This window comes from Malania oleifera, chromosome 9 (assembly GCF_029873635.1).
Source record: "Malania oleifera isolate guangnan ecotype guangnan chromosome 9, ASM2987363v1, whole genome shotgun sequence".
NCBI lineage: Eukaryota > Viridiplantae > Streptophyta > Magnoliopsida > Santalales > Ximeniaceae > Malania > Malania oleifera.
The window spans coordinates 16,583,370-16,602,751 of NC_080425.1; the positions used below are offsets into that span (position 1 = coordinate 16,583,370).

At 38.5% G+C, this 19,382-nt stretch overlaps 1 protein-coding gene across 6 annotated transcripts in view; it reads left to right on the forward strand.

The window, feature by feature from the left end:
- The first annotated feature begins 1,223 nt into the window (after positions 1–1,223).
- Positions 1,224–19,382, forward strand: part of LOC131163653 (uncharacterized CRM domain-containing protein At3g25440, chloroplastic) — a 38,645-nt gene continuing 20,486 nt past the window's right edge. For 4 of the 6 annotated variants that reach the window (XR_009139080.1, XR_009139081.1, XM_058120294.1 and 1 more), the window contains exons 1-3: positions 1,224–1,499; positions 14,092–14,557; positions 15,214–15,615. Coding sequence is in view for 4 of the 6 variants with exons in the window: in XM_058120294.1 (XP_057976277.1) it covers positions 1,438–1,499; positions 14,092–14,557; positions 15,214–15,615 (930 nt within the window). In the remaining 2 variants the exon portion in view is untranslated. The remainder of the gene's footprint in view (positions 1,500–14,091; positions 14,558–15,213; positions 15,616–19,382) is intronic. The other 2 variants (XM_058120292.1, XM_058120296.1) reach the window with 2 other exon arrangements.

Sequence of the window (19,382 nt, forward strand, 5' to 3'; positions counted from 1 at the left end):
TAGGTCAACTCCAGTTCACATTAATTCTAATTTCTCCATTCTAGGTGGTTGATTTGATTGACCTGGTGACCAATTTCTATAAAACTTGGTTGGAAAACTAAAGGTACGCTGAAAATCAAGAAGAAAAACATGTGCCCATTTCAATAGGTATATTTGAAGAGCTATCTCCTTACATAAAAGACACATATTCATATTAAAGATCTTATTCCCGGAGCATATCTTCTTTTATAAAAAAAGCATCAGTATGTAAGAAGGAGTATTGGAGGTTCAATTTCAGGTTGATATACTCACGGAACCAGTAGTACCTGTGGATGGTGAGAATTTACTCTGTGAGCCAGCGGAGACCGTGAATGGTGAGAGTTCGCTCTATGAGCTAGCGGGAATCGTGGATAGTGAGAGTTTTCTGTGAGCCAGCGGGGACCGTGGATGGTAATGGAGATGTGTCCCGGGGGTCGGGTTAGCTGAACGTCCAACTGATGCACAGAAGCCGTGTTCGCATTCCGGACTTTACCTGATTAGCGAGACCTAGGGGGAAGACGTTGATCCATAGGTTGATGCTGCATCAGAGAGTTCGAAGGATTTGTTGGTGGCTAGAGTTCCTATGTAATCAGAAAAAAAAAAAGATCTTTGAAATTTAAGTAATAACTCTTATGTACTTCTTATTATTTCAGCCAACATGCAATTTTTGTTTACGATAACAAGCTTCACATTATTACTTGTTTTATGATTACATTTATCTTTTTTTTTTTATATTATATAACTAATTATAACTAATATGTTCTAATTAATTTATTTATTAAAATAGGCATTTTGCAAACCAAAGATAGTCTTATATTTTAGGCATTTATTTTACAAATTACTTGTGTAAACGTTTTTAAAATATTTTACTTTTAAGCATTCACGACGAATTTTTTTTCCTCTAGAATTGAATCAACTGGAAAATATAAATTTAAATTTGTCAAAACTTTTTAAATTAGCAAGCAAAGATGCATTTAGATAAAATTAAAATAAAAAAGGTAGTGTTTGAAAGTATGATTTTGGATATTGAATTTAGATATTTGGCTGAATTTCGACGAATTTCAATATCATTTTATATATAAACTTATCTAAATTTAATATAACTCTAAATTTAAGGTGTCTTTGGAAAAGTTAATTTAAAGCATAATATTATTTAAGGGAATAACAAAATATTATAAATAATATCATAGATTCAGAAAGAACTTCTAAAAAAATAAAGATAAAAAATTAATCCACTTTCAAGTACAGGGGCTGCTCTCTCTCTCTCTCTCCAGATTCCCTTTTGGTTTCAACGTGCTTTTGCAATCTTTCTTGCTTTTTCTCCATCCCCTCTCTCTCTCATTATCTTTTCTCCCCTTTCTTGCTTTTCCGGGTTTTTAAACCTGCCATGCAAGCGGAGGTTCTAGCTGGCCGAATGCAATGGTGGTGGTGCGACGAGCGCCGGCGATGGCGCTGCGGCGGCTGACGGCAGTGGCGTCCAGGTTTTTCTTTTTTAAATTTTTAAATTTTATTTCTCTTCCTTTATATGCAAGGTAACACAACACACGCACACACACGGAAAGAAAATAAACAGAATGGAAGAGGGATTTACCTGATTGCCTTTCGGTGAATGATTTTTCTTCCTATTGAGTTGCCCTGAAATTTGTGGTTTGTGTTGTGCCCCACTGTCTCTGATTCTCTATGCAGCCTTTTATTCCCCTCTTCTCTCTTTTTTGAATTTTAAACTGGAATTATGCTATTACCGCCCACTTTTGTCGAGTAATCTGGAAGCCTGTGTAAAAGCAATGTCCGCCAATTTCAATGGCGACTGGTGAGAGTGGAGGTGCTTGAAGGTGCTACAGGCGGCCTTGAGTTCGTGAGCGAAGGACAGGCTACACATGGGATTACCCGCTGCAGAACATTAATCCCTGCCTGTTCCACTTATTGCAACTTGCCTTGCCATTTGCAAACATTAATCCAGCATTGAATATTTTGGAATTCGTTTATTTAATTTTAACTGAAATTGTGTTCAAGCTTGTGCTTGGCCTGGATTCAGGGGTCCAGATTTGAATTTGGGACTGCATTTGAATTCATTTCCATTTCGAGTTCCCAATATGTTGGATGGGGCACAGGATTCCGGGAAATTGGTCCATCAGCGGGCTAAAAAAAAGGGACAACATTTGAACAGCATTTTTCTTCCATGCGTTTCTTTTTTTGATAAGCCATCTAGTCACTAGTCAGTTTGGCATTTGTAGCCCGCATTGGGTGTTTGGGGGGGGGGGGGGGTGATTTCAATGTCATTTGGTTCGTAGTGATAGGCTGGGGTTGGTGAATTCTAGAGTGATTAGTATTATAAGGAATAGGGATGTTCTACTCCTTTATTTGAGAATTGGGCTTATGGATGTTGCATGGGCTAATAGTCATTTTACAGTGTGGGTTCAGGAGGTAGGCTTGGTTTTTCCTATCTTGATCGTTTCTTCTTCACCAATGATTGGGAAAACATGTTCCCTAAATATTTCTCAAGAGATCTTAGTTAGGTTGTTTTTGGATCACTACTTGGTGTTGTCGCATGCTATTTGCATTCAAAGGGGCACTTTCCCTTGTAGGTTTTAAAATATGTGGTTGACGCATCCTTCTCCTTGAGATTGCTTTAAGAATTGATGGAGAGAGGGTCGTTTTCAGGGGGAGATGGGTTTCTAATTTTTATGAATAAATTGAAGTTTGTAAAAACAAAATGGAAGCGTGGATGTTTTGAGTAGGATGGTTTTTCAAGCTCAAGATTTGGGGGTGACTAGCAATCTTTTTGTAGGTAGGGAGAAAGTGGAGGTGTTTCATCTTCACTTTGCAGATGACACCATTTTTTTGTAATTACAATTCATTTGATAATTTTATCCGTCGATGAAATCACTTGACTATATGATTCATCAAAAAAAGGCATGATAGTTACTTTTATCCTTGGTAATGATGTTGAGAAATTCCAGAAGGTTCATATTTTTATTATAATTTTTGATAAAAATTTTAGGGTTGAAGATGAATATGTCTAAGAGTGGTTTAGTGGTTCTCATGTTTTAGCCTTTACCATAAGTTGGTCTACCTCTTGGGTTAATCCTCTATTTGATATTTTTTGAGATGTAGTGATCAAGAGAGTAGGCAAAAAATAAAAGGTATGGAAGAAGGCTTGTCTCTCGCTAAGGGGTAGAATCACTCCTATTAATGCTTCCTTGTCAATACTTGTGCAAATTTTTTTTATCCCTTCTCAAATTACCTTCTAGGGTAGCTTGGAGAAGATTATGAGGGATTTCTCGTGGTTGGGTATTGGGGATTATAATATCACCTTGTCAGCTGGGAATTGGGATGTTGTTAGGAGGCTTAAGTAATGATGGGGTGTGTGTGTGTGTGTGTCAAGGGCTTGCTAATGTGGTATCTAACAAATCTCTTTAAATGGTTATGAAGGATTTCTTTAGAATCTAATTCTTTTTGGCATCAATTAGTAAAGAGTAAATATGGAATGCGCAAGAATGGGTGGGATTTTAGGGGGATTTGCAATGCTACTCATGCAGGCCCTTGGAAGTTTGTTTCACAGATAACTCGCCTTTTCTTTCCTTTCACATGTTTCAAGGCGGGGTTTGGGGATGTAATTCGTTTCTAGGAAGATATTTGGGTTGGTGAGTCTTAGTTGGAGTTGTTGGTACCGCGCTTATTTAGACTTTCTTCAATTCATGAGGCACCAATTTCAGCATTTTATTTCAATGAGTGGGGCTCTTTTTCTTTAGATTTCCACTTTTTTAGGAGTCTCAATGAAAGAGAGGTTGATGAGTTAACTTTTTTGCTGGGTGTGTTGGGCTCTTTCTTGCAAAATTCACCCCGGGGGGCGGGGGGACACAAGGTTTTGGATTGGGGACACTTTGGGTTCTTCCTCTTCAAAATGTTTCTTTCCTAATCTTACTAAATCCACAAGTCATAGTCCCTTCCTTCTAAACAAAGCTGTTTGGAAAGCAGAGGTTCTATTTAAAATCTGGGCTACATATGGACTCTAATTCTCGACAAGATCAGTATGAACATTGAGTTACTGATAAGTAGGCCTTACAAAGCCCTTAGTCCAGGCATTTGGATGGTGTGTAGTAAGTCAAATGAGACTTCTAGCCATATCTTTCTTCATCTTAAGGTTGCGACATACATGCGGAACAATTTTTTTTCGGGACAGGATTGGATGGCTCTGGTTTTTTTTCATAATTTTAGTGGTGAAGTTTTGGGGTTTTGGGAAGAACAAATGAGGAAGGACTTTTTGGGAATTTGCAGTTTTTACAGTGCTGTGGGTGCTCTGTTTCAAAAGGAATGCTTGAACTTTCAAAAATCAGAAGACTTCTATTTTTCACTTTGGGAGAAAAACAACTTTTTTTGCGTCTTTTTGGGCACACTCTTTTGGGTTATTTGGGGGTCTAACGCTGTCTGATATCCAGAGAGATTGGATGGCAGCTTAGATGTAGTTGTTCTTTTTTCAGTTTGGGTTGTTTTTCTGTTTCTTTTTGGGAGGATTCTTATCCTCCGTTCTTTGTAATTAGTTTTTCTCTTTAGTAGATTTATTTTGTTATTGAAAGAAGAAGAGGATGTTTTTAGTAACATAAATGAAAGAAAGAATGTTATTATTGCTGTTCTAACTTCTGTAAGACATGAATGAGTTCAACTACCAGCCCGACTCTAATTGGGTTACAATTGGAAGGTTGCCCTGCCTCTTGTGAAATAGAAGAGGCTACATTGATTCGCATAAGGTGCATTTCTAGATGGGAGGAGAGAGTGGTTTGGCTGGTGAAGAACATAGGGCTAGAAGGGGTCACCTTAGTGGTGCTGGATTTGATATTTGGAAATCGAATTAGGAACTATAGGGGGGAGAAGCATTACAACTAATCCTTGTTTGAGTTTGGCTCGGTTCGCCCAAAATCCAAACTTCATCCATACAATGAACTCCCTTGACAACATTATTGCCATGAATGTTTGGTGCTGAGATCTTAAAGTTCAGTCCTTCCCTTCCCTCTCTGGCTCCTCTGGCTCTAAGTGCCCTTTGTCTTGTAGATTTTCCTCGCAATGGAAGTACAAGACTGTTTAACACTCTTGTAACAGATCCCTCCTCAAAATTGTTACTTGAATAGACTCACCCACCACATCATCTTCTCCAATCGCAAGAGACTCAAAGTGATTGGACAAAAGAATTTTCTTCTCCTTCTTCTTCAATTCATCCACCAGCCCTCATTGTCTTCTCCGCCTTCGCATGGGCCTCTAATAGGTGACTAACACCAAAATGAACAATCATCAATGAAAAGCTCCCTTGTTCCTTCTCCGCATGCCGTAGTTCCAAAAGGATACAACTTTGCATTACATCTCCTTGCCGCTTGGACCTATTTTGGAAGACAACCTCTTTAGATCTGCTACGAGTGCTTGAAATTCTAACCTAATGAGAGTTTTAGGCCCACCAATGGATTATGCATTTGTGAGAGGGTGAGACCTCCTTGTATAAGTGTCCTCCTTAGGCCTAAATTATATGGCCTACTACTCTTGATGATGACCCAACTTGACTCCTCTTAAGATACCTTACTTTGGTTTTAGGCTTTTAGCTGCACAATCTAAGATATACTTCTTTCTCCTACTATCATGCTTGAAAAGTTTTACCTTGCAGAGAAGAGAATCTTCTGGCAGCATCCCTGATTTCTTGACTTGATGTAAATTACTAATATTGAGCCCCTTCCTTCCTTTTCTCTCCTTCTCAGAAAACCTCCATTGCCACCACCAAGGGGCTTGTAAACGATTGGAAATCATTTGCTTGTGCCCCAAAGGTTGGAGACCATGGCTCACATTTGCAGAATCACATTCTAAACATGTGGCTGCACCTGTGCTTATGAATGCATGAGACGCATGCTTGCCTCACCTACTTTGCTCCCCTCTGCACGACACTCCAACATTTTAAGGAAGTTCTTCCACACAAAGGCCTCCTTACCATCTGGTATGCTTATCATTTGATTTACTCTCTGATCTGGAATCTTCTCCTAATTGAGGAGCATTTGAAAAAACTCGTTGCCATATTTATTACATTCTATTTTTTGCAAGTAGTTGGCACCCTAAGATAGCAAGAAGCAATGTTCTTGCTAAAAGTTTTAAATTGGGAAAATTTTGGCATCATGCATTTGTGATAGGGCTTAGTGTCATGATTCCACATTAGACATGTACTAGGGAGATTTTGGGCTTATATAAGGATGGTTTGAGCTCCAACTATGAGAGACACCTTTTATGGTACAAAACTGTGAGGCCAATGGGTTAAAGCGGACAATACCTCAATGGAATTGGGCCGAGAGTGTTACATTTGATCTACCTTGGGGGTTACTGTCATGTGGGTGGATCCTATAGTGAGATGGCGTTAGAGATCAAAAGGGAGAGCCTATCATGATCCCACATTGGACATGTACTAGCGTTATCTTGGGCTTCTATACCTAAGATATGTGCCTTTTTATTGGACAAAATTGTGAGGCTAGTGGGCCAAAGTGGACAATACCTCACTAGAGTTGGGCCAACACCGTTACACTAGCAGGGTTAAGCTACTCCACGACAGCATAGACACATATATTTATTATAGATTTCTCCTATTCTTTTGTTTTGTTTGTTGTTTTTTTGTTTGCTTGTTCTTTTTTTATTGGGTTTTTTTGGTCATATTTTAAGGATGAAAAATGACTATGCCTTATGTTTTTTCTGTATCAGCAAAAAAAAACTACATAAAACAAGGCATCAAAGGGATGACACCCAAGTACAACGAAACAACAAGAAAGAAACATCCTTACTGAAAAGTATCAAGAAAATCAAGGATTACAAAGGGGTCTTGATGTAGGACGAGAAGCAGCTATTTGGATGAATAATTTCGACCCAATTAGGAGGCCTATGTCAAAGAATAGGGTGAACGATTTGTTGGGTCCGAAACCCAAATGTGCTTAGTTATTTAGTTGTTTATATATGTGTAGTTGCTTGTATTAGGATTATTTATGTTGGGAGCGTGTTTGTAGTAGTTGTGTATTCTAGGGGTATGTTTGTAATGTAATGTAGTTTTAGGGATGTGTGTGTAATTTCATATGGTTGTGTGAAAGCCATGTTGTAGGCAGTTATTGATGAATGTGAATTGAATTGAACGTGAATTTTCCCCTTGTACCTCCTCTCTCCTCCCTTCGCCTTCCTTCCTATCTTCTAATTTCTCCATGGCTGCAGAACCTTGATGCTGCCCCTGCATCATTTGTTATCAGAGCCCAAACACGATATCCATTCTTCCATTTCAGTCCACCCATTCTCCCTCACTCTCCTCCTCCTCTCCTCTTCTCTTCCTCTTCTCTGTTTTTGATCTGTCCATAATTCGCTGCTGTCCAGCAGCAGTCTGTCCTCTTCTTCTTTTCTGTTTCTCTTCTTCTTGTTCTCTTAGTTCTCTCCCATAATTCTCTCAACTCTCTGATTTCTAAATTCTGTTGCTATCTCCTCTACTTGCAGCAGTCTCTGTCCAGCAATTAATCTCTCTGTTTCTTTGATCTTCTTCTTCTTTTCTTGTTGTTCTTCTTCATCTTCCAATCTCTCCATTAATCTCTTCTTCTCTGTTACTCTCTCGTCTCATCATTTCCTTTCTGAAATTTCAGTTAAAAAAAAATAAAAATGGAAAGCAGTTCTGCAGTTTCAGAGTTTTTTAGAAAATTCCAGCTGTGTCCCCTTTTCTTCAGACATTACTTCCCAGCCACCATCCTACAACACCACCCATACCACCAAAAACAGAACCCCCTGAAACCTTTCCCCTCAAAATTTCATCACCAACTGACCGCCTGTGAAGCCCCACGCTCCACCTGAAGTTCTCCTGCCACTGCCCCCTTCAAGATCTACCATTGCTGGAGTTTCTCTTGACACACCACCACCCCCATTTGACTCACCACCTTTTGATCTACCACTCACCAGAATCACCGGAAAGTTGCCGCTGGTGACTCACGCGCCCCACATGCCGGCGACTGCAAGTGAGATTCTGCTGGACTTATGTCCTGCTGCCAGAATCACGAGAAATTGGTTCCCAGCCACGAGAAATTGGTGTTTTCTCATGATATTTTCATTTGCAGCATGATATTTTGGTTCCTAAGTTGAAATTGTGTAAGCAAGTGCAATAATTTGGCACAAAACCCTAGAAATTGTCGCCACCAGCATCAAAAGTCAGGTTTTATTGCTGCTATTTGTGAGTTTTTCTAGTGAATTTGTTTCATTTTTGTGTGACGCTCAAGATTAAAGGTGGCTTGAAGATTATTTTAAATAATTGAAAGTGAGGTTTGTGATTTGCTTCATATAAGTGCATCCTGGTGACCAATGTTGAATTGTCTGCAAAGGTGGGGCTGTTATCCGGTAGGGTACAAAATATAGAAAATGCTTTGGAGACTATTATTGGTGCTTTGAATAGGCTAACAACCGAACTTGCAGCCTTAGGTAAAAGGCCCATGGGATTTCCTACCAAACAAGATGGTGGAATAGCGGCTGTCCCTCATGCTTTTGAGTTGTGTGAAGGCCGAAATAATCATTTGAGTAAGGGTATTAAACTAGAAGTCTCAGATTTTAATGGTGATGGTTCTCCTGATGAATTTGATGATTGGGTGTATTCGTTGGAGTACTATTTTCGATGGCATGACATGAATGAGGCTAGAAAGTTGTACTTTGCTGAATCAAAATTGAAGGGAACTGCACAAATTTGGTGGACTAAACAAAGGAAATCTTTAGAAGAAGGAGATTTGGTGAGATTAGAACATGGGATGAGATGAAGCGAGCCATGCACGACCAATTTGTCCCTCCTAATTATCAGCAACATGTTCATCTCCAGCTCTTTGATTTGAAGCAAGAAGAAATGACAATGATGGAGTACACTAGTAGATTCTATCACTTGGCTGCTTGTGCCGATATAGAATGGAAAGAGGATGTTATGATAGCTTTGTACGGAAAAGGGTTGAAGCCAACTATAGCCTCCAAACTTGCTGCATGTCGTCTTATCACAGTTGGGGATGCAGCATAGGTTGCCACTCAGATTGAGGGGGACATGCAACGGAATCCTCCTAGACATCAGCCCTTCGATTTGAGAAGAGTACTAGTGGAGTGGTACGAGAGAAGACAATTGAGCAATTGGGTAGAGGTGTTCAGACTAATGCTTCTTGGAAGACTCCTGAGCATTCTGGAACAACTTCTAAGAGTCAACCATCACACAAATGCTTTAAATGTCAAGGTTTTGGACATCAAGCTGCACAATGGCCTAACCGATTCATGGCTGTTGCAGAAAAGGAAGAAGATGAAGATGATGATACTCAAGTAGTTAAAGCTGAAAGAGAAGTTCCAAGTGACTTAGATGATGATGGCAATTTGAGAACTTGTTTAGTGCTTCGACATATGCTCTCTTCCCACAAGGTTAAAGGGATAGAGGATTATAAGGCGGACCAACATCTTTCAAACTCAAGTGATATGCCAAAAACAACTTTGTACTTTGTTTATTGATCCTGGTAGTTGCACAAATGTAGTTCCTGAAGAAGCTGTGAAGTTAAATTTGGAAGTTGAGCCTCACCCCGAACCATACAAAATTGCTTGGGTGAATAATACCCACTTGAAGTTCCATGATCACTGCTTACTTATCTTCAAGATTGGTTCCATTTTGGAGACGGCGCAATGTGATATCCTTCCTATCAAAATTTGTCGCATTCCTTTGGGCCAACTATGGTTATTTGATTGGAAGGTGAAGCATGATGGATATGATAATTCTTATTCTCTCTACATTGACAGAAAGAAGTATAAGTTGATGCCATAACGAATTCTTCCACCCACCAAGTTGAAGCATACTGCTGGTTCCTTTCTTATGATACGAGATGACTCTATTCATGGTGATGGACTCCTTGGTTTTTTCCCCAAATTGACGGAGTTGAGTTCTTTCTAGAAGGAGGGAATTGATGTAGGACAAGAAGCGGCTATCTGTATGGATCATTTCGACCCAATTAGGATGCCTATGTCAAAAATAGGGTGAATGGTTTATTGGGTCCGAAACCCAAATGTGCTTACTTATCTAGTTGTTTAAGCATATTTGTGTAGTTGCTTGTATTAGGATTATTTATGTTGTGGGCTTGTTTGTAGTAATTGTGTATTCTAAGGGTATGTTTGTAATGTAACGTAGTTTTAAGGATATGTGTGTAATTTCTTATGTTTAGAGGCATTCTTTTTAGTAGTGTGTGAAAGCCATGTTGTAGGCAGTTATTGATGAATGTGAATTTAATTGAACGTGAATTTTCCCCTTGTATCTCTTCTCTCCTCCATTCCCCTTCCTTCCTCTCTTATATTTCTCCATGGCTGCAGAACCTTGATGCTGCCCCTGCATCAGGTCCCTTTCAACTAGAGATAATAGCAATCCAATGGTCCATGATAGCTTGAATAGGAGAAATAATTCCTTGAGAGGCTCTTCTATTCCTTTCTCTCCACATGACCCAGAAAATAGCAAGGGGAATGAGGGAGAGAGATCTTCTCCTGTCCTTCTAGATCTGATCCCTGTCCAAGCCCACAGTTCAGCTCCCACTGTAGCTGCAGTGACCCATTTTTGATTTACAATGAAGATAGCTAAGTTCTGCAATTTCTTGGTCCATGACCAATGCATGAGTACGTGATCAATCTATTCCTCCTGTTCCAAACATAAAAAGCATCTATTGACAAGAGTGGTACCTTTTTTCTGAAGATTGTTGCGAGAGTAGCTTCCCATGTGAAGAAGGCAACCCTTGAAGGGGCTGCCGTTTTCCAAATCAGCTTCCAAGGGAAGTTTGTGCTGCTCTGAGCCAGAGAACTAAGTTGTTTATAGAAAGAGCTGACAATGAAGTTCCCATCTTTCCTCAAAGCCCATTCGGGCTCCTTGGGACTGGCTTGACGATGAGACTTATAGAGACTGCTGGAAAAATCTGTAAGAATATCAAGTTCCCAATCAAAAGCATTTCCATTCAAAGGAATATCCCGAACAATCCCTTGACTGGGGAACTCCAGTGTTGGCTAATAAGGGCATCTTTGTTGCTCACAAATCTGAATATGGAAAGGAAAGAGGAGCTGAGTTGTGAATTACCACACCAATATCATGCCAGAAGAAAACATCAGCTCCATTCTCCACATGGAAATAGATGAGGGGGAAGAAATTCTCCTATCCCCTTCTGATATATCTCCAAACAACTGTACCATGTGCTTCTGTGAAGCTTTTGAGGTCCAACCATTATGATAGAGAGTTAGAGAACATACTTGACAGCAATGACATCCCTCCAGAGGTGATTTTTCTCTGTCATGAATCTTCAAAGCCATTTCCTCGAAAGGGCTTTATTAAAGATAATGATGGATCTGAGGCCAAGGCCACACTTTTGTAAAGGTTGTTTGACCATTCCCCCATTTAACAAGATGATATTTGAAAACCTCATCCGTGTTCACCCAAAGGAATCATCTTTGGATACCCTCGAATCTCTTGGCCACTGTACTATGGATAGGGAAGAGAGACATGAAGTAAACTGGCAGATTGGATAGAGTACTTTTAATGAGAGTGAGTCTACTGTCTGCCACTTGTTGACAAAAAGTTGCAAAAGTGAAACTTCCAACACCCACAAACTTACTGTTAGGAGTGAACCGATTTATTAGATTTAAATGATAACTTGACTCCGACCTTATTTAGTAAAGACCCAAACTTCCTTTTCCAACAAGCGAGTTTCTTTTCGAACCTGTCAATAATCGGATCTCAAATATCCTTGTTCTTAAACTTTTCTCCCAAAGGGAGGCTGAGATAGGTGGTAGGAAAGGCACCAAGTTTGCAGCCAAGTATACCTTGCTAGTAAAAGGACCATGATCGCCAGTCCTCGATGGAATGATTTCACTTCTGCACGGATTCACTTTTAAGCCTGAAACCACTTCAAAACTGAGGAGGATGCATCTAAGATTAAGAATTTGCTCTGGTCCATCCTTACAAAAGATGGTAGTGTCATCCGCAACGAGTAGGTGGGTGATTTCCATAGAATCGTTGTACCTTCCAATGCTAAGACCCTTTAAAAGGCCACCTTCATTTGCACTAGTTATTATAGGACTCAGCACTTCCATGTCCATGATAAATAGAAGGGGGGAAAGGGGGTCACCTTGCCTTAGACAGCAAGACGATCTGAAGAAATCAGTAGAGCAGCCATTAACCAGAACCATAAAAGTGGTGTTGATATACACTGCCGGATCCATCTGCACCAAGATTCCCCAAAACCCATTCTTCTAAGAATGTACAGCAGGAAACTCCAGTTAACGTGGTCAAAAGCCTTCTCCATATCCAGCTTGCACATTGCTCCTCTTTTCCCATCCGTAATGTAGGCATCAACAACTTCATTGGTTATATTCTTGGAGATATCATGAAGCAAAAACTTCATATTGGGAAATTTATGTTTTTTTGAGGCATCTTTTGTTTCAGCCAGATTGTGTAATCACATGTCTTTACCTTTATCTGAGGCAAGATTTGGTGCAGAATTGGTAAGGTTGCTCCCTTCCAAGATTGTGGCTTCAAGGCATAGAAATATTTTGTTTTGCCACCCCTTTACCTAAAAGCTTAAGTTGTTATCTGGCTGTTCAACATTGTATATCAAACCAACCAATATTCCTCCTCATCTGCAATAATATCTCATACATAAAGAGACAAACAACTGGATTTGAATGGATGCACAAACACAAATAGAACAAAGTGCGCTATCATGGACATAACAAGGAAACACATGGATTACATGACTTAAAGTCATCCTGAACCAGAGCTCTTTTACCATGCTGTCGCTACTACACCTAAAAGATTAAGTTGTTAGGTGCTGAGCCACTAATGTATATCAAGTTATACAATAGACTTTTTGATTGTGCGGTGTAGCAGTGGACATGAACTCCACTTTGGCTGTGGCATTGTGCATCAAAATTCCTTATTATTGTTATTGCTACTATATTTACCTTATAGTATTCTTCTTGTTATTTTTGCCTATGTTGCTGTTACTAATGAGGACAGATAGCTATAGTTTAAACCTTCGGCTCTAAGTCATGGTCTTGATTGTAGTTCTTGTGGCAGTGATGCTTCTTTTGTTGAGGATTTTGTATAAGTGAACATCAAAAGTAAACAATGACATGAATCAAATTAATACCTAATTGATGCATGTTTTTTTTTCTACAAACCAGCAAGTAACAGAACTGTTGTGATTTTGTCAAATTTTAGTAGGTGAAGAGGTGTACTTGTATATTATGTTAATTTTTAAGCTATCAAATTACATATTTAGATTTCTGTTTGAGTTTTTGTTTACATTTTAAGCGTAGTTTAGGATTCATAAATGTTCCTTTTAATGCAGTTGGAATCTTCAGAAAGAGGAGTCTTTTCTTGTTGGATTTCAAGAGAAATTGTTTATAGTTTAATTCTTCAATGCCCTACTATGTTTTGTATTTCTTATCAAATTAGAAAGCAAATGGAGCCTTAATATTTGCCTTTGTTGATGTGAACATTTTGGGTGACTATTAAAAATAAACAAGGTTTTTTTGAAAGTGAAGTTTTGGGGCTTTTGGAAGAAGAAGAGAGAGAGAGAGAGGATATTTTGGGACTGCTGTTTTTACAATTTTGTGGTTGCTTCAGGTGAAAAGGAATGGTAGAGTTTTTAAAAATCAAGAGACCTCTCCAAGATTGCTTTGGGAGAAAGTTATTTTTCTTGCTTCTTTCTGGGCTCATTCTTTTGGGGTTTTTGGGGTTGTTTACTGTTCAACATTCGAAGGGATTAGGGAGCAGCTTTGATGTAATTTTTTAGTTTTTCCTTTTTATAGTTTGTGTTTTTAATTGGGTGATTTCTTATCCTTATTTCATTGTAATTATGCTATTTTAATAGAATTTTTTTATTATCTAAAAAAACCAGGATTAAAAAAAATTCCTAGTATTCAGATCAATTTCAATCTTTGAAAGAGACATGGAATTTTGCTTCTTGGAGATTTTGAACTTTATCTCTCATGCCTTCTTTAATTTGGAAGGCCTTTAATTATAGATAATATATGCTTATACTGCAGGGATTCTTTACTCTGGTACCGTTGTCTCACATCTGCTAATATTGCCTCAAATTGGTCAATATTGCACCAAGGCAATCTACTTACAAATTTTCTTACTCACATTACATTTGCACATCAGAAAAGCTACAGTACAGAGAAATCTTTTCTTGGTGAATCTTCATTAAATTATTTATTGGAGCAGAGATCAAATTTGTTCGGGTGCCATGGTGTTGTCATGAAGTGGCTACATGCTAGATCCATGAGCAGTGCATTGTTTGAGGTGAAAACAGAAAATGATGTTGTACGATTTTCAATTGGGAAGCAAGATGATAAAAATTCAAACTCAACAAATGGAAAGAAGATGAAGAGACGGGTCAAGATGTCTAAAAAAGCCAAACTGAATGAACTTAGATTCTACCGTTTGAAGGCAAAAAAGAAGATGACATCTCCAAATCCGGAAGTTAGGATTAGGTACAAACTTGAAAAGGTTGGGCATCTTGTGAATTTGTTCGTTGATTTCTTTTGATATTCATCCATGTTTGTTTAATTTTATCTCTTTTTTACAAAATTAATCCATACAATGTGTTAGTAAATTTTATGTTTTTAACAAAATTTAACTTACAATTGACGGAGTGAACTATTTGTAGTTTATTAAATTTTCAATTATATTTTTATTTTTCTGCACCATGGTGGGACTGTCAATTGTCAAATGGAAATTTTATGGAACTGTGGTTGGTAGGCGACACATTATTTGTCTAACAAGCGACATTAATCAACTTCAGGAACAGTAACATTTGCTTGTCTATTCTTTTTCTAGTTTTGTTATTACACCTATTGGAGCTAGATGTTGATCTTATTAAAAGTTGGCGTCATGCCATGGAAGTTTTTGTTTGGGAACCACATTTTTTATATGGTGTGATTGTGGATCCTCTGATTGCATATGTGCTTCCTTACCTCACTGATTTACTGGAATATTTTGTTGAAATTGTATGGAAAAGTTATATTTATATCTTGTGGCATGGTCTGTTATATTGTGAATGTGATTGTGTCAATCAAGTCTTGAATCTTTACTTGCCTATTTTATTTGCCATTTTGTAAATGGTTTTCCTATTTTAATTCTCATCTTTTATATATTCTCTTCAGGCTAAACGAAAGGAAGCTTGGTTAATTGAGAAGCTGAGGAAATTTGATGTTCCCAAAGCTCCAGTTGAGACATATGATCCTGAAATTCTAACTGAGGAAGAGAGGTTTTATCTGAAGCGTACTGGTGAGAAAAAGAAGAATTATGTTCCAGTTGGGAGGCGGGGAGTGTTTGGTGGTGTTGTTCTCAATATGCATCTTCACTGGAAGAAACATGAGACTGTAAAGGTTGTCTGCAAGCCTTGCAGGCCTGGGCAGGTTCATGTGTATGCTGAAGAGCTTGCTCGGCTGAGCAAAGGCATTGTGATTGATATAAAACCAAACAATACTATAATATTTTATCGGGGAAAGAATTATGTCCAGCCAAAAGTTATGTCACCTCCTGATACTTTATCAAAAAACAAGGTAAATTTTTTGTTTCCTTGATTCACTATATGGTGAATCATTGTGTTCATATGAGAAGGTAAATTAAGCTAAAATGGAGTATTCCTCTTCCGATTACTATCAATTACTAGTATTCTGATTTGTTTTTTCCTGTTGCTATATATTTTTGGACACTTATTACACTTGGTACTTGGTGAACAGCTACATGCTTTCACATTATTGTATCTGATGTGGGACTCGGAATGAGATATCCTTATTGCAATAGCCAATAGAGCAAGGATTTTTATTTTATAATTGTGGTAGCAGCAGCAATAATAGTGCATAGTGGTATTAGGAGTGTTAGCCATTTTAATGATTTTGTTGTCGTGTGCTTCAATTTATAGTCTTGTTTTCTGGACTGATAGAAGTTCTAGCATTTGAAAGCTGTTGGAAGGGCTTGTCTTTTTTTGAGGCAGCCAGGATATTATAGTTTTCTAACGAGATTGTCATCTGCAAAAAATGATTGAATGGTTTGAAGCCAGTCTCAACTCTCCACTTCCTAGCCAGCCCCACAAGAAGTTTCTTTTATGATCCATCCTATTATTTTCTAAATAGAGGAAGGGGCTCGAGAGTTGAAACCAAGGTAATCCCATGGCTTGTAATGTAGACCTTCTTTTGTCCAATGTAGCGTTGCTAGTTTGTAAAGCATATCAAATGCAATCTAGATCAAGAAATTTTTACTAGGGAAGGCTGCACCCTGGAATTGATGGAACGGAGACTTGAATAAAATACAGAATATAGGTTAGCCTGGAATGGAAATGGAGCGGATTGGATTTTGTTTATGGTGAGTTCTCAAAATTTACAACATAAGAGCAACCTCAGGAGTTAGTTCTCCTGGGATGTCTCGCTCTCTTTCTTCCCCTCTCACAAAACAATTCTTTCCTCCTCTCGTCCATTCGTTACTATGAAAACAACTGATGTAGGATATGTTGGATCGAATGATAAATTGAATGGTTTTTTGGACTTAGGGTTGGGGTGGAAAGGTAAAAATTTTTCAGTATTTATTTCAGGCAGAGCAAAGGGCAACGGGTGGTGAAACTTTGCGAGTGATTTTTGCAAGTAGGCTAGGGAATTTCAGAAGGTTTTTGGAGGTGGAGGTGTAGCTGCACATGGTTCAACACTTCCAGACTCTGGAGTCAGGTGGTGCAGGAAGGCAAAAGAGGTGAAGGCGAGGGTATTAGGGTATGGAGGTCGGAAGAGGAGAGCGGTACTGTTGGTGTGGAGGTGTGCTACCGAAGAAGGATTATGGGATTTCGAAGACAGCTTCCAGCGCTAACTGACCAGGATTGACCAACCCGAATGCGAACGAAGCTGGGGTTCCGGCAGGATCTGCACTTCTCTGTGAGGCAGCTAGGGTTGCTTTCAGGGAGGAGATCTTGAAAAGTGAGCCGGGTGGTTTTTTCCTTGTGTTGGACCTGGCCTAAATAATTGAAAAAGAGGTATGTCTCTCTTGTCTAAACTGGGCCACTTATTTGAGAAGGCCCTATATTTAGGTAAGTCTGATGTGGACCGTAATATGGAGTTTAAGAGGGGACCTCACATTTGGGCTCCACACTGAAGGAACAAGGTGATTCAGGTACTTCCTTGCTGGACCCCAATAATGGGCAGGCCCAAACTACCATTCCCAATACTTAGGAGATGAATAGTGGGAAGGAGGACTCTATGTGTTTTTGATAATGGACTCCTTTCACAATCTTTGCTCTCCAAGTTAGAAATCAAACTGAACAAGATTAGGAACAAGCCAGAATATTAGCAGGTTAGTTTTGAAACTAGTTCGTGGTGTTAAAGATGAGACAAGTTTTAAAGAGGGACTAAAAGGTAGGGTGGAAAAGAGTAAAAAATTAGAAGCTGCCTTGAGGGGGAATTCTGATGTTTCTTGTCCAAATTCTAACAGATTGGGGGGAAACAAGGTTTATGCTCATCAGAAGGCAGCTCGTATGGGTGCTGAGGTGAGGAAGGTATTTGATGATAAGATTGAAAATTTGGTGACTCGGTGGCAAAAATATTAAGGAGAGATTCTAAAGGAGAGTAGTATTGTGGAAGACTCATGCAAAGGAGGAGGTTGGGATAGCAATGGTGCAAGTAAAGGGAAGGATGTACAGAAATGGGGGTATTTTTCAGGTTCAGAGAGTGACGACTCTGGTGGGAGATTGTTGTTGGGTGAGATTCGAGGACAATATGGGTATGTTTCTTATTCTTGTGAAGAACGATCTATTGTTCATCCTCCCTTGTTGGAAGGTTTGGAGGGAGCTATTTTTGAAAATGATGGACTGATTAACAATTTACAGGGCAGGGATGGAACTATGCCTATACCCATGGAAGAGATTCCTAAGGAGTTAGAAGCTCAAGATCTTTTGGATAAAATGGATTTAAAGTTGACTGATTTTGGAGCAAATGAAGTGCGATTGGACAGTGGCAAAAGTAGAATGATAAAGGGTCAAATGGAATTAGTGAATTTGAAGAGCTTGGTCAATTATGGTGGAAAGGGTTTGAAAAGGGGTTTCCTTGGTTAATATTGGCTACTTTTATTTTGTGATTTTGTGTTTTTTTTCTGTCTTTCTTTTTTCTTTGATGTTCTTTTGTTGTTATTTGGTGGACTTCTTGTCCTCACACGTAGTACCTTCTCTCTTTCTATTTAATATAGCTTCTTTTATTATAAAAAAAAAAAGAGATCAGGTGTGAAATGTAATGAAGGGACAACCATTGTGTCACGGTGTTGTAGAGAAATACTAAATAGAGAAACTTTGGTATTTGCAGTCCGTTCTTATTTAATTCTTTTTATTTGTCCACAACTCGATCTTATATAATTAGGTGTTTGTTTAGATGTAGCTATGTTAATGTAAATTGTGTGTGGGAGTGAAGAGAAATGAGAAAAGGATCCAAAGCAAGAAACCCATGTCTCAATCCTTAGGAGAAAAGGAGGGGAAAAACTGCCGTAGCAGGTGTAAATTAATGACAATTCATCCAAAAAGTTATTGAATGCAATTTGAATCAACCCTTTAAAAAGGTTCTAGGGTTTCCCTAGCAAATAAACTACCTTAGTCCTTCATTTAGAATTAATCTAAGGGCTGTAAAGTGTAAATCTGGCAAGAAGATTGATTTTTTTTTTTAATTTTATTTGATTTTTTTTTGTTATTTGTTGTATTTTTTTTTTCCTTTGAATTGTTTAAGATCACTGATCTCCATGTATATTATTTCACCTTAACAAATTTCTTTCTCTATATAAAAAAGGGTAAGGTGACTTACTTTAAAAGTCTTATGACTTGAAATAAATGTGCATTGTGCAGTGACTAAAATATCCTTTAAAAAACCTAAATGACTAAGAAATAAAAGTGAATCTGTGAATAGAAAAATAAAACCAAACTGAGGACAAAAATCAGATTCAGAACACATCACATCAAAGATCGCATAGTTGGTCAGGTCTGCATCAGTCCCTTCAGGTGCGAGAAAACTTGCCCATGAGTTGAAACCATCTCTACCAGAAGAATCACTTTACTAAGGAATCAAGAGACGGACATTGAAGAACATTAGAGGTCTTGATATGTCTTTGGGATCTTCAATCTGATTTCTTAGGCCACCCTCTCTAGGCAAAAGGCGGCTCACCAACTGGGAGCTGCAGAATGGTTTCTTTTGATTCCAATAGGGCATTGGCAAGAATAAAAGATCGTATGTAAATTACATTGAACATGATAATTGATGCACTTATCCTTGAAAATATATTTCAAATTACATTGAGCTGGAGTGAATCA